Source organism: Notolabrus celidotus, chromosome 2 (genome assembly GCF_009762535.1).
Source record: "Notolabrus celidotus isolate fNotCel1 chromosome 2, fNotCel1.pri, whole genome shotgun sequence".
Taxonomy (NCBI): domain Eukaryota; kingdom Metazoa; phylum Chordata; class Actinopteri; order Labriformes; family Labridae; genus Notolabrus; species Notolabrus celidotus.
Genome location: NC_048273.1, coordinates 40,045,268 through 40,061,098, shown reverse-complemented (window position 1 = coordinate 40,061,098; position 15,831 = coordinate 40,045,268). Strand labels below are relative to the sequence as shown.

General features: G+C 38.1%; 1 protein-coding gene across 1 annotated transcript in view; it reads right to left on the bottom strand.

Moving 5' to 3' along the window:
- The window catches only part of LOC117830390 (cadherin-2-like), a 183,542-nt gene that overhangs the window by 65,597 nt on the left and 102,114 nt on the right, over positions 1-15,831 (bottom strand). The window contains exons 5-9 of the mRNA XM_034708497.1: positions 13,770-13,925; positions 10,003-10,147; positions 9,716-9,888; positions 5,873-6,010; positions 5,291-5,476 (exon numbers count right to left, since the gene is read on the bottom strand). Coding sequence (XP_034564388.1) covers positions 5,291-5,476; positions 5,873-6,010; positions 9,716-9,888; positions 10,003-10,147; positions 13,770-13,925 — 798 coding nt within the window. The remainder of the gene's footprint in view (positions 1-5,290; positions 5,477-5,872; positions 6,011-9,715; positions 9,889-10,002; positions 10,148-13,769; positions 13,926-15,831) is intronic.

Below are 15,831 nucleotides of genomic sequence, written 5' to 3'. Positions count from 1 at the left end.
GCCTCTACATCACACCACCTACATGTTATATGACAGTGCTTCTACATCACACCACCCACATGTTATATGACAGTGCTTCTACATCACACCACCTACAGGTTATATGACACAGTGCTTCTACATCACACCACCTACATGTTATATGACACAGTGCTTCTACATCACACCACCTACATGTTATATGACACAGTGCTTCTATATCACACCACCTACATGTTATATGACACAGTGCTTCTACATCACACCACCTACATGTTATATGACACAGTGCTTCTACATCACACCACCTACAGGTTATATGGCACAGTGCTTCTACATCACACCACCTACAGGTTATATGACACAGTGCTTCTACATCACACCACCTACATGTTATATGACACAGTGCTTCTACATCACACCACCTACATGTTATATGACACAGTGCTTCTACATCACACCACCTACAGGTTATATGGCACAGTGCTTCTACATCACACCACCTACATGTTATATGACACAGTGCTTCTACATCACACCACCTACATGTTATATGACACAGTGCTTCTACATCACACCACCTACAGGTTATATGACAGTGCTTCTACATCACACCACCTACATGTTATATGACACAGTGCTTCTACATCACACCACCTACATGTTATATGGTACAGTGCTTCTACATCACACCACCTACATGTTATATGACACAGTGCTTCTACATCACACCATCTACATGTTATATGACAGTGCTTCTACATCACACCACCTACATGTTATATGACACAGTGCTTCTACATCACACCACCTACAGGTTATATGACAGTGCTTCTACATCACACCACCTACATGTTATATGACACAGTGCTTCTACATCACACCACCTACATGTTATATGGTACAGTGCTTCTACATCACACCACCTACATGTTATATGACACAGTGCTTCTACATCACACCACCTACATGTTATATAGCACAGTGCTTCTACATCACACCACCTACATGTTATATAGCACAGTGCTTCTACATCACACCACCTACATGTTATATAGCACAGTGCTTCTACATCACACCACCTACATGTTATATGACACAGTGCTTCTACATCACACCACCTACATGTTATATGACACAGTGCTTCTACATCACACCACCTACATGTTATATGACACAGTGCTTCTACATCACACCACCTACATGTTATATGACACAGTGCTTCTACATCACACCACCTACATGTTATATGACACAGTGCTTCTACATCACACCACCTACATGTTATATGACAGTGCTTCTACATCACACCACCTACATGTTATATGACACAGTGCTTCTACATCACACCACCTACATGTTATATGACAGTGCTTCTACATCACACCACCTACAGGTTATATGACACAGTGCTTCTACATCACACCACCTACATGTTATATGGCACAGTGCTTCTACATCACACCACCTACAGGTTATATGGCAGTGCTTCTACATCACACCACCTACATGTTATATGACACAGTGCTTCTACATCACACCACCTACATGTTATATGAAACAGTGCTTCTACATCACACCACCTACATGTTATATGACACAGTGCTTCTACATCACACCACCTACATGTTATATAGCACAGTGCTTCTACATCACACCACCTACATGTTATATAGCACAGTGCTTCTACATCACACCACCTACATGTTATATAGCACAGTGCTTCTACATCACACCACCTACATGTTATATGACACAGTGCTTCTACATCACACCACCTACATGTTATATGACACAGTGCTTCTACATCACACCACCTACATGTTATATGACACAGTGCTTCTACATCACACCACCTACATGTTATATGACAGTGCTTCTACATCACACCACCTACAGGTTATATGACACAGTGCTTCTACATCACACCACCTACATGTTATATGACAGTGCTTCTACATCACACCACCTACAGGTTATATGACACAGTGCTTCTACATCACACCACCTACATGTTATATGGCACAGTGCTTCTACATCACACCACCTACAGGTTATATGGCAGTGCTTCTACATCACACCACCTACATGTTATATGACACAGTGCTTCTACATCACACCACCTACATGTTATATGACACAGTGCTTCTACATCACACCACCTACATGTTATATGACACAGTGCTTCTACATCACACCACCTACATGTTATATAGCACAGTGCTTCTACATCACACCACCTACATGTTATATAGCACAGTGCTTCTACATCACACCACCTACATGTTATATAGCACAGTGCTTCTACATCACACCACCTACATGTTATATGACACAGTGCTTCTACATCACACCACCTACATGTTATATGGCACAGTGCTTCTACATCACACCACCTACATGTTATATGGCGCAGTGCTTCTACATCACACCACCTACATGTTATATGACAGTGCTTCTACATCACACCACCTACAGGTTATATGACACAGTGCTTCTACATCACACCACCTACATGTTATATGACAGTGCTTCTACATCACACCACCTACATGTTATATGGCGCAGTGCTTCTACATCACACCACCTACAGGTTATATAGCACAGTGCTTCTACATCACACCACCTACATGTTATATGGCACAGTGCTTCTACATCACACCACCTACAGGTTATATGACACAGTGCTTCTACATCACACCACCTACATGTTATATGACAGTGCTTCTACATCACACCACCTACAGGTTATATGACACAGTGCTTCTACATCACACCACCTACATGTTATATGGCACAGTGCTTCTACATCACACCACCTACAGGTTATATGGCAGTGCTTCTACATCACACCACCTACATGTTATATGACACAGTGCTTCTACATCACACCACCTACATGTTATATGACACAGTGCTTCTACATCACACCACCTACATGTTATATGACACAGTGCTTCTACATCACACCACCTACATGTTATATAGCACAGTGCTTCTACATCACACCACCTACATGTTATATAGCACAGTGCTTCTACATCACACCACCTACATGTTATATGATACAGTGCTTCTACATCACACCACCTACATGTTATATGACACAGTGCCTCTACATCACACCACCTACATGTTATATGACACAGTGCTTCTACATCACACCACCTACATGTTATATGACACAGTGCTTCTACATCACACCACCTACATGTTATATGACAGTGCTTCTACATCACACCACCTACATGTTATATGACACAGTGCTTCTACATCACACCACCTACATGTTATATGATACAGTGCTTCTACATCACACCACCTACATGTTATATGGCACAGTGCTTCTACATCACACCACCTACATGTTATATGACACAGTGCTTCTACATCACACCACCTACATGTTATATGGCACAGTGCTTCTACATCACACCACCTACATGTTATATGGCACAGTGCTTCTACATCACACCACCTACATGTTATATGGCACAGTGCTTCTACATCACACCACCTACATGTTATATGACACAGTGCCTCTACATCACACCACCTACAGGTTATATGGCACAGTGCTTCTACATCACACCACCTACATGTTATATGACACAGTGCTTCTACATCACACCACCTACATGTTATATGACACAGTGCTTCTACATCACACCACCTACATGTTATATGGCACAGTGCTTCTACATCACACCACCTACATGTTATATGACACAGTGCTTCTACATCACACCACCTACATGTTATATGATACAGTGCTTCTACTTCACACCACCTACATGTTATATGGCACAGTGCTTCTACATCACACCACCTACATGTTATATGACAGTGCTTCTACATCACACCACCTACATGTTATATGGCACAGTGCCTCTACATCACACCACCTACACGTTATATGACACAGTGCTTCTACATCACACCACCTACATGTTATATGGCACAGTTGTTCTACATCACACCACCTACATGTTATATGGCACAGTGCTTCTACATCACACCACCTACAGGTTATATGGTACAGTGCTTCTACATCACACCACCTACAGGTTATATGGTACAGTGCTTCTACATCACACATGCCTAGCAATGTAGCATAAACAGGCAGTTAGCATCATCACATAATAGGCTAATTAACGTGTAGGGCTAACGTGGGGTCGCTCTGTCCTGTAGGGGGCGACGTAGGGGGCGACCTCAGGTCACACATGACAACTGACCAGCATGTCACACACACAAGCAGATCAGGGAGAGTGCTTATTTATTTTTTTTACATCTGACTATTTTCTTTCTCTCTATTTAATCCATCTGTTGAGTCGGATTGCTGTTCATTGTGAAATATACATGATTACAATTTCAAGCATTTACAAGCAATTAGACCCAAAATTCAAGCATTTTTCAAACCTTGAAAACACAACATTAAAGTACAAGCATTTTCAAGGATTTCAAGAACCCGAACAAACACTGTCTAACATACGATTGCAGGGGGTCCAGATCTTGAAGAGAGGAATCACAGGCACGTACAAACACCATGACTTCAGTTTTACTTTTAATGAAAGTTTAAGGCTATCCAGGTTTTATCTTTTCGTTTTTAACAATTTTGATCAAGTTATGAATGCTTGGGTCCCAACACATTTGGACTCCTGTGGTAAACTTTATGTTGGTGTTAACCAGACCTCCCTTGCATGCTTACAATTAGTAAAAAACATTTCTGCTTGCACCATCCTATCCTAGCCTCCCTCCACTGGCTTCCTGTTTTCAGTTTCACTTTTAGGCTCTAATGTTTGTTTTTAGATCTTTAAATGAAACAGAATCTCAATGTATCTCTCAGACCTCTTATATATCTATACCCTCTCAAAGTCTTTCAGGTCCACTGATTGACTGCCTTTCATCCATAAGACCAGGCTGAAAACCAGAGTGACTGCGCCTTTATAACAGTGGCCCCAAAATTGTGAAATGAGCAACCCCTGAGTCTAGAATATCTACAGTCTAACCAATTTAAAAACACTTTTTAGAAGTTATTCTATTCACTGGCTTATCCCTGAGTGACAGTAGTGCATCCACTGTCTCTTATGTCTTCTTTCTATTGTTATTATTTTTCCATTGTTGTGTTTTTGATGTGTTTTATGTGCCCGATGTGTTTTGGTTTAGTTATTTCCTAGTGCTCTTATGTGCTTTCAGTGTTTCCTTTTTGTATTACAGTGTATTTCTGCAATTGTATTCACTGCACAGCCTTGTTTTTGACATGTTATATAAGTAAAGTGGATTGGATTGTTTTGTGGAGAGCAAATCTCACCTTGACCACAGTGAGCAGGCCCTCGTTAGTGGTGGGGTCAGTGGGAATGGAGAAGCGTCCAGTGGGATCTCCAGCAATGATGCGGTACACAGCACTCCAGGCTGAAGTGTGAGGCTGGTCTTTATCGGTCACTGTCAGGTTAGTGACGATCACATTCACCCTGTTCTCATACACCTCCCCGAAGAACTGAAAGTGAAGGACGAAAAGACAGCATTGTAGCACAAATATACCAGTGCAAAATTAAATACTAATACATTTATATCATGATGTTATTACTGGAAAAAAAAGGACAAAGGGGAGATAATTGGCTCTGTCTCCCATAGAGACAAGTGTTTCTGTTTCCTGAAATAAAGACGATGTTTTCCATTTATCTGCTCTCTCCTGTCAAACCTGTTCCACTTTACTGCGGAAGGCAAACACATTGTCCATTTCATTGGTTTTTCACTCCTTTACCGTCTGCCACTTCCAATAAAACTTGAAGAGCTTCAGTCCTGTTTAAAGGAACAGCTACTCTCTATAGCTTGCACTTTGAAAAGCATTTTAGTTCCTCTGTGCGGTGTGTGAAGCAGTGTGTGGACCTACTGTGTCAGTGGTGAATTCAGGAGGATTGTCATTGACATCAGTGATTCTGATGACAGTGGTGGCTGTGTTAGACAGGCCGTAGGTTGGGTTTCCTTCCATGTCCGTAGCCTGGATGATCAGGGTGTACTGCGTGACTTTCTGGAAACACACACAAAAAAGGGAAGAGATTCAAACAATGAAAACATTTGACTTCTTCAGAAGCTCTCGTTTGCATATTCAAATAACTTGGCTCAGGGCACAAATAGGTTGGATTAAGTCTTTTGATTATTGAAGTATGTTTGGGTTCTAACATGAATCAGACTAATCAGTGTGTGTGCTCTCATTCCCTGTAGGAGCCAAGTGTGCCTGCAAACAGGCCTGTTGCTATTTCAGCTTTTCTACTTCAATAAACCTGGCTCAAGCTGGCAAATTTAACTTTTCGTCCTTCTTTTGTGCCCTTAAAAATACAGAAAACACAAAAAGTTACTGCATGACATGTCGATGCATGAATAGATGTTTTATATGCTGAAACAATTGCTCTTCACAGCAGAAACCATCAGGGACTTAACAAATTAACAGACCTGTGTATATTTTTTTGTACGAGCCACAGCAGTGTAACCTCATTCATTATTTAAAACTCAGGACACACTGACAGTGTCTGACAGGATCTAACCATTACTTAAGTCCCAGGTGCTTTACATTAAAAAAGGTAGGTTGCTGTCTTACATGGTTGTATTTTTGTACTGCATGCGTAACAGATAGACTAATCTTGGGACACTGAGAGTTATTGGTACGCAGGGATTGTTAAAAAATAAATACAGCTCAATTGTGTGTGAGCAAGCGTCTGTTTCTGCGTGTATTCCAGAATGACAGAAAGGTGTGGTGAGTGAGGAGATAGTGGTAAAAGTATCTCTGTCTTGTGGCTTCCATAGATCAGCCCATCAAAAGCAGTGTCATGATGTTTGAAGATGAGGGGGAAAAAAATATTTGCATTTCCAAGCCATCTTTTCCAATAAAAAAATTAATCTGCATCTGCAATCAATTCACTGTATCAGCAAAAACACAGATATTTTATTCTGAGTGTGAGCACTGCTGCACAGCTGCCTTTGTGTCTATCTGCCTCACTTATGTGCCCTGTAAATATCAGGAAAGGACTGCACCACTGACTTAAGACTGAAGGTCTTTTTATGTCTTGGTCTGAAGTGCAGATGCTTTCTGCCACCTGACCACACCTCTTTTCAAAACCAACACACCCATGGTGTTCTAAGGAGGGCAATGTGTGCTTCCTATTCATACAACGTGAGCACATAGCTTAAAATGATTATTGTGTCAGGTAAAAAATAACCATGACACTTATGTTGTCAGTAGCTGAGTAGTACTAGCTTACTCACTCATACCCGCTCCAGAGACCACATCACCCCAGTCCTCCAGAACCTCCATTGGCTTCCCATCCCCTTCAGAATACAGTACAAGATCCTACTCATCACCTATAAAGCCCTCCATAACCTAGCTCCCTCCTACCTCACCGACCTTCTGCAGCCATATAATCCCTCCCGCAACCTCCGCTCCACCAACGCCAACCTCCTCACCCCTCTCACCAAACCCAAGCACCGAACCTGGGGGGACAGGGCCTTCTCTGTCGCTGCCCCCACCCTCTGGAACACTCTCCCCCAACACCTCAGATTCTCTCCCTCACTCACCAAATTCAAATCCGGACTCAAAACACACCTATTTAAAAAGGCTTTTAAACTAGAATTGATTGATTTTTTTTCTTGTTTTGTTTTATTTTGCTGCCTTGCTTTTCTTTGCTTTTTTGCACTGTTTTCCTTTTGCTTCCTATTGTATAATTGTATTTTCATGTAAAGCGCTTGGAGAACCTTTTAAAGCGCTTTTATAAATAAAATGTATTATTATTATTATTATTATTATATTAGCTGGTTGGCTCATAGGGTCAAATCAAACAGTAGTGTTGACCCCAGTTGGGACAACAGGGATTTTGAGCAATCTCTGTCCACCCTCTCCTTCTCTGCTCTATCATGGTACGAATAGGAAGACAGGGAAAAGAGGCATTCTTGCTTTTCCCACAACTCCACTAGTTCCTCCTCCCTTTCCACAGTCCAAGTGAACCATGCCTTCTTTGCTTTCCCCATCATGTTCCTTTTGCTAGTACGAAGCTTCCTGTTTGATGCTGGTGAGAGCGCATCCATTGGTTGTTGATAATGTTCGTACCATTGAACAACACGACTTTCAATAACGTTGCTCATGCTTGATTTTGTTGTAACAACAAGATAAGACAAAGATTATTTTACAACTGCTCAAATGTAGTTTTTGTATTTTATACCTTAGACCTGAAATCACAGGACCATGCCCCAATAGTAGGGATAGCATTTTGGCTTGGAATGCCTATCCGTACCCGATAGTAGCAAAACCCACATGAATCTGTTACGGCTGAAATTTGTCTGACTTTGAAAATCGCTTCAGACGTTATTAGGTGTGCGGTCGACAGAAGCAAATTCCATCTGCAGACAGGATTGACAGCTCTGCAAAAAGTTGATAAGATAAGATAAGATCAGTCTAGTTCAGTCTTACTCTCGTGTATCCTGTCCGCCCACAGCAGTTGAAATCCTTCCAATGTGGCTTTTCGTGTCCAGTTAGCTCTGTTAGCATGATGCTACTCTGCCAGTATTCCCTCTGGTGCTGGGTTAGCTCGTCCACCTTATCGTAGATAGATCTTACATTCCCCATGATGATGGAATTTCAGTGTATTGACTCAAAATCCCTGCATTTGCATTAAACCAGCATTCAGATTCCTTAAGAACTATGTTGATGAACATACAGTCACAACTGTCATGTGACTTACTATGTACTAGAGGCTGACATTTTTTCAAGAATCCCACGGGTCACAGGATTCCCGTGGGATGGGAGTCAAATTTGCTCTTCATCACATGATTGGGACGGTGCAGGATAAAAAGTTAACAGGAGCAGTCGGGAGCGGGAAGGTCTGAGAGACTGTTGTTAAGTCTTGCTTGTGACAGCAAGAAGTTTTCTCTGTTCATTGTGTGTAAACTGTAAACATGAGCTCACAGTTTAAACACCTGCTCCACCAGATAACCCTGGATCTCTCCTGCTCTCCAGTTTAGCTCTGAAGTTTCTCCTTTTTTTCCTCCAGTGCATTGAATTGTCTTTTCCTCTGTAAACTCATGAAGGTGTCCACGTGTGTCCGCAGTAAACGGCATAACATCAGCGCGGTCAGAATCACTCATTATTAAGTGTAGTTGTATTTTTATGACATTGAAGCTGGAGACCTGAACAGCTGATCAGTGCGCTGCAGGTGGAGGAGCACGTCTGTGTTGTGTCGGCAAATAATGCAAAAATTAACAGGTTTTCTGATGTGAGGTGAAAATGAAGTGCTGACAAAAATCACAGGTGGAGCGTACACCTAACCTGAGAGGAGTGCTCAGGTCTTAGTTTTCCTGAACTCAGGTGCAGTATGTGAACTGTGAAGGTAATGCCTTCTCCTATGTTCTGAGACTAAAGATGTGATTAATGTTCATTTTCTGAAAAAGAGTAATAATAAAGCAATGGTAAGCATAAATAATGAAGGCATGATTGAGAGTCTTAATAAAAACAATAATCACATTAAAGCGTAAAAATAGCAAGGCTTCAAAACAGTCCAAAAATTCTGTAGCATCTTTGGATGTGAGAATATAACTAGAAAAAAGCTACAAGCTGTCTTTATCCTGCAGGAAACACTGCAGGCTGGACAGACGTCCACAGGCTGGGGAAGCAGCTGCTCCATATGGGTTTTGGGATGAGCTTTACAAATGTCCATCCCCACACACAAACACACGGAGACAAACACACCTCACGATCAAGGCCCGCTGCCACAGTGATGATGTCACCAGTCCTGTTGTTAATGGTGAACATGTTGGAAGAGGGGCTCTGAGGATTCTGGGAAAGGATCTTATATCGCAGCATCCCGTTGGCAGTTTTTGGATCGTCCTTGTCCACTGATGTCACTGTCATTACGAAGGATCCTGCAGGGAGAATAAGAACAAGACAGCACAGAAAGTGAAGAGGGGAACAATTGATAAGTTACCATCATGTGTATCTGTGTGTGTGTGTGTGTGTGTGTGAGTGTGTGTTGTTACCAGGCTTGGATCCCTCTGGTACAGAGCCGTTGAAGATGGTGTGTGTGAACTCTGGTCTGTTGTCGTTCTGGTCGATGACGTTAATGACGATATCGATGGGGTTCTCTACCTGATTCCCATTTAAGTCCACAGCATGAGCACGCAACTGTGTAAAGACAGATACACACACACACACACACACACACACACACACACACACACACACACACACACACACACACAATCCATATAAAACAAGTGGATGATGTAGGGCCACTTCTGAGAAAACCGTAAGGTTCCAGATCAGGATAACTTGGTCATCTTTGAAGCTATGAACTCGCTATGTGACGCTGTAAAATGCAAAAATGCTCAAATTTGAGCCTTTTTTAACATAATATTTTTGACATTTTTTCCACAATTTGATAGAAGAGATACAGAAAATATGGAGAGTAGAGAGTGGGTGAAGACATGCAGCAAATGGCCAAGGTTGAGATTCGAACCAGCAATTACTGTAACAAGGACTACAGCCTATGCATATGGGGGTTGCACTTAAACTGCTAGGACAATGACGACCCATTAACAAGTGAACCTTCAGCAGGAAATGTTAAATACTCGTATTAATGGGCGTGGGCTTGTTAATATAGTGGGTGGTTTGATTCAAGCCTGCGACCCCTTTCCAACATGTCATTCCCCCGCTCTCTCCTAGTTTCCTCCTCCAGTATCCACTGTCCTGCCTTCTATAAAATAAAGGTGTAAAAGCAGAGTGATTGTGGATGTGAAGCAGAAGAATTCTGGATGGCTTTCTGTTGGTGTAGGTTAATGGTTAAAGAAAGAATAAAAAGGAATAAACTCAGATTAAATTAAAATAGAGAAATACATACATCAAATAAATTACTATAATTATCACCACAATCCTTTAAAATATAAACATACATGAATCAATAAATACATAGTAATAATAATAATACCAGAAATGCAATAATGATAATAATAATGATAATAATTAATACACTGATAATAATAATTAAATTTAAAATAATTTGACCCATTTGATGATACAAATACATAAAAAAAATAGAAAAAATAATAATAATTTCTTAGTTATTTAAAAAATTGTGAATTATATTAGTAAACAAATCATATAAGACCAATGCATTACTCGAATGGTATTATTCGTATGTCTGTATACTGTCTGACTTTTATTGTTTTTTAGTTTTAGTTTTGTTTTTCTCTTTCCTTTCTTCTTTATATAACTTGTCTTTCTCACAAATAAAGCAACAAATACAAAAATAATAATATTAATAATAATCCTAATTGTCCTTCCCTTGACCCTGATGATGATTATAAGGCAAATATATGAGATGATGATTTAGAGGGGATCATTACTATTATTATCATTATTATTATTATTATTATTATTATTATTATTATTATTGTTATTATTATTATTATTGTTAGTGTTAGTGTTATTATTATTATCATTATTATTATTATTATTATTATTATTATTATTATTATTATTATTATTAGTGCTATTATTATTATTATTATTATTATTATTATTGTTGTTATTATTATTATTATTATTGTTAGTGTTATTATTATTATTATTGTAAGTGTTGTTATTATTATTATTATTATTATTATTACTGTTATAGTTGTTATTATTATTATTATTATTATTGTTATTATTATTATTATTATTACTGTTATAGTTGTTATTATTATTATTATTATTGTTAGTGTTATTATTATTATTATTATTATTTTTGTTAGTGTTATTATTATTATTTTTATTATTATTATTATTATTATTATTATTGTAAGTGTTGTTATTATTATTATTATTATTATTATTATTATTATTGTTGTTATTATTATTATTATTATTGTTAGTGTTATTATTATTATTATTGTAAGTGTTGTTATTATTATTATTATTATTATTATTATTATTATTATTACTGTTATAGTTGTTATTATTATTATTATTATTGTTAGTGTTATTATTATTATTATTATTATTATTATTGTAAGTGTTGTTATTATTATTATTATTATTACTATTATTATTATAATTATTATTGTTAGTGTTATTATTATTATTATAACTATTATTGTTGTTATTATTATTATTATTATTATTATTATTGTTAGTGTTATTATTATTATTATTATTATTATTATTATTATTGTTGTTGTTAGTGTTATTATTATTATTATTGTTAGTGTTATTATTATTATTATTGTAAGTGTTGTTATTATTATTATTATTATTATTATTACTGTTATAGTTGTTATTATTATTATTATTATTATTATTGTTAGTGTTATTATTATTATTATTATTATTATTATTATTATTATTATTATTGTAAGTGTTGTTATTATCATTATTATTACTATTATTATTATAATTATTATTGTTAGTGTTATTATTATTATTATTATTATTATTGTTGTTGTTATAATTATTATTATTACTATTATTGTTGTTATTATTATTATTATTATTACTATTATTATTATTATTGTTGTTAGTGTTATTATTATTATTATTATTATTACTATTATTGTTGTTATTATTATTATTATTATTATTATTATTATTATTATTATTATTATTGTTGTTATTATTATTATTATTATTATTATTATTATTATTATTATTATTATTATTATTATTATACAGCCCTTTTCTTAACAAAGTGACCAAGTGCTTTACAAAAAAAAAATGCAGCAAAACCAAAAGAAAGCAGATCAGAACAGTAACAGAAGAAAAGAAGGGGGAAACAGGATCACAGCAGATAATAAAATAGCCATGATTGAAGTTCTCCTCTGCTGTTCCATAAATCAGAATATATGTGCAGTAGAGTCTGACCCTGCAGGCGTCAGTTTGGAAGCTTTACATAGAGAATGTAGTTTTGACTTGTTGCCTATGGAATGAAGCACATGAAAACTACAAAAGGTCTTAAATACTATACTATTCTTATACTATGCTGCTGTATAACGTGCACCATAATTTTACAATCATTTATAGCCCTCTTTGATGTTCCAAGTTGAAACAGAAGGCCTAAGGCACGTATTTATTTAGCATAAAATGGTCAAAAATGCTGAATCTACTTTTTGATTGGCCTTGAAACCTCGATAAGCCTTTCCTTTACAAAGTATGAAGCATCTGTATAACGCTTTCAAAGAGCCAAAGACTCCCTCATGAATAAACATGCCGGCCAATCCCAGCTCCTAGCTCTGACAACTACGTCCAATCAAATGAATATTCATCAGACAGCTTAAATGCAAATTACCCTGCTGCGACTCCAGATTTCCACTCCCCTGTGTGACTTGTGTGTGTGCATTCCTACAGATCAAAAGGTTACTCTCTGCTCTCTGAGGTGTATGTGACTGTATTAGATACAGTGAGCAAACACATAGAGTCTTCTTTTAAGGCATTTTTCTTCATCTCTGTGCAAGACAGAGAATATATCCTGCAAAGTGACAGTGTAGATGAAAATAGAAAACAGAGAGATGACATAAAACAGGGATGGTGAGGCAGCCCTGTGTAGATTCACACGCCAGGAGAAGCATTGAGAAAGCAAGAAGATATATACTTCCATCTTTCTAGCAAATAGACTCCATAAGTGTTGGGGTTGGTGTCAAGTTGCACTTTATGCAGTTTGAATACAGAAATCCCATACAGCTATAAATAGATGTTGGTAAATGAACAGGAAACAACCCCTTTATTATTTTCTTTAGGATGTGATCCCAGCATTCAGCGGAGTAAGACTTACATGGAAGTTGGAGATGTGCTCTCTGTCTAGAGGCTTGGTGACGGACAGCTGGCCTGAGATTGGGTTGATGATGAAGATACCAGTCGGAGGCTGGTCGGCCCCGGGGCCTGTCACGCTGTAACGCAGCATTCGATTCTTATCTCGGTCTGAGCGGATCTGGAGCAAGACGGGGAAAGAGAAGAGGAATGTCAGAAAAATAAAATGATGACTTGAATTACAAACAAATGCTACGTTATCAAGCTTGCACAAAAATGTTGTTTTAGAAGACCCCCCCCCCTGCCCCACCATTCTGAATCAGCATGAGTTTCTTTTTAAAGGTACAAATAAAAATACATTCAAGTGAAGCAAGACTTTCTGTATTTGACCTGGATGTGTCTCAAATCTCAGAATGACTTTTGGCTCTCACAGACAACACTCAGCAACTGCTCGGGAATCCAACTGATAAAAATCTGATTGGAGCTGAAGTTGAAATGAGCTGTAAGGACTGGTTCACCATTGATATCTTGCTAAATGTCCATTTGATTAAAAACAAAGAAAAGAAAGACACAGCGGCAAAGACAGAGCCCACACAGCCATGTCTCAAAGCACAATACACAACATAGGATATATATACACACAAGTTTCATTTCAAATTCAGTGTGGCAATATCTGCAACTGTCTGTCATTTTCTCTTTAAGACACTGTTTGCTACAAATGTCATTCTGCAGGAATAATGGCGTCAAGAAGTGCAACATTCATATAGCAGTCAGGGTCTGAGAGGCAGACACCCTCTCTAACTTTCCTTTTTAGAGCTTTTCTCCGATTCAGTCCAAACTAGTCACATTCTATACTAAACCCATTGACGATTAATACAAAGTTAAGGCATTCCGTTCAGACGAAAGATGTGGGCGTGTCAGACTTTGGGGCGGGGCATAAAAAAAAAACGTCGGAAAATGGATTTTTGTGACTTTAAAATGCACGTAATCTCACCTCATCCAACACACTCATCAGTCCTGGGAAAAATTGCGACATTTTATGGGTTTCGCAAAAAAAGTGGAAAAAATGTGCTCACTAGCGCCCCCAACAGTTTTCAAAAAACCCTCCCCATAGAGGTTATTTTGAGCTACATGCTTGAAAATCAATACGCGTATTCATGGCATCAGGACGCACAAAAAAGCCTCTTGCATCCATATCCCAAACTCAACAGGAAGAGCGCCACCTAGCTTTGAACATGAACAATGGCGTCTAAATAAGGGTGCATACTTTCGTTATCTTCTCCGAAGGCATTTCTCCAATTCAGTCCAAACCAAGGGCAACCTATAGTAGACACATTGACGATTAAAAACTGTTCGAAGAATTCCGTTCAGACTAAAATTGTGGGCGTGGCAGGCGTTGAGGTGGGGCATCAAACGCACATACAGCTTTGAATGTGAAGAATGACACCCAAATAAGGGTGCATACTTTTGAGAGCTCCTCCTAGAGTTTTTCTCCAATTCAGTCCAAATAAGGCACATTCTATAGCAGACATATTGACGATTAAATTATTGTTAAAGGAATTCTGTTTAGACTAAAATTGTGGGCGTGGCACACTGTCAAGTTTGGAGGTTTTCTTGTCAATCTGCCAAAAACTTGGAACATTTGCACCACCTAAGCCAGTATATACTCTCAGATCTTGCTTTCGCATCATGTGGTAGCAAATATCAGGCGGCGGTTTACATGTGGCAGTGGCTCGCGTAGGCGGCGGCTGCAGGTGTGCGAGGGCCCGTTCATCGCTGCTTGCAGCTTTAATTATTATTATTATTATTATTATTATTATTATTATTATTATTATTATTATTATTATTATTATTGTTGTTAGTGTTATTATTATTATTATTATTATTATTATTATTATTATTATTATTATTATTATTATTATTATTATTGTTGTTAGTGAAGCTTCTGGACCTGCTCATAGTTGTGCTGCTATAAGCTTAGACTGCGGGGGGAACCGACAAACTGGGATCCAATCTCTCCCCTCTCTCTCCTGTGTCCCATTAAATTCATTAAGACCTTTCTGGAGTCCCTGAGCTCCCTTGTCTCG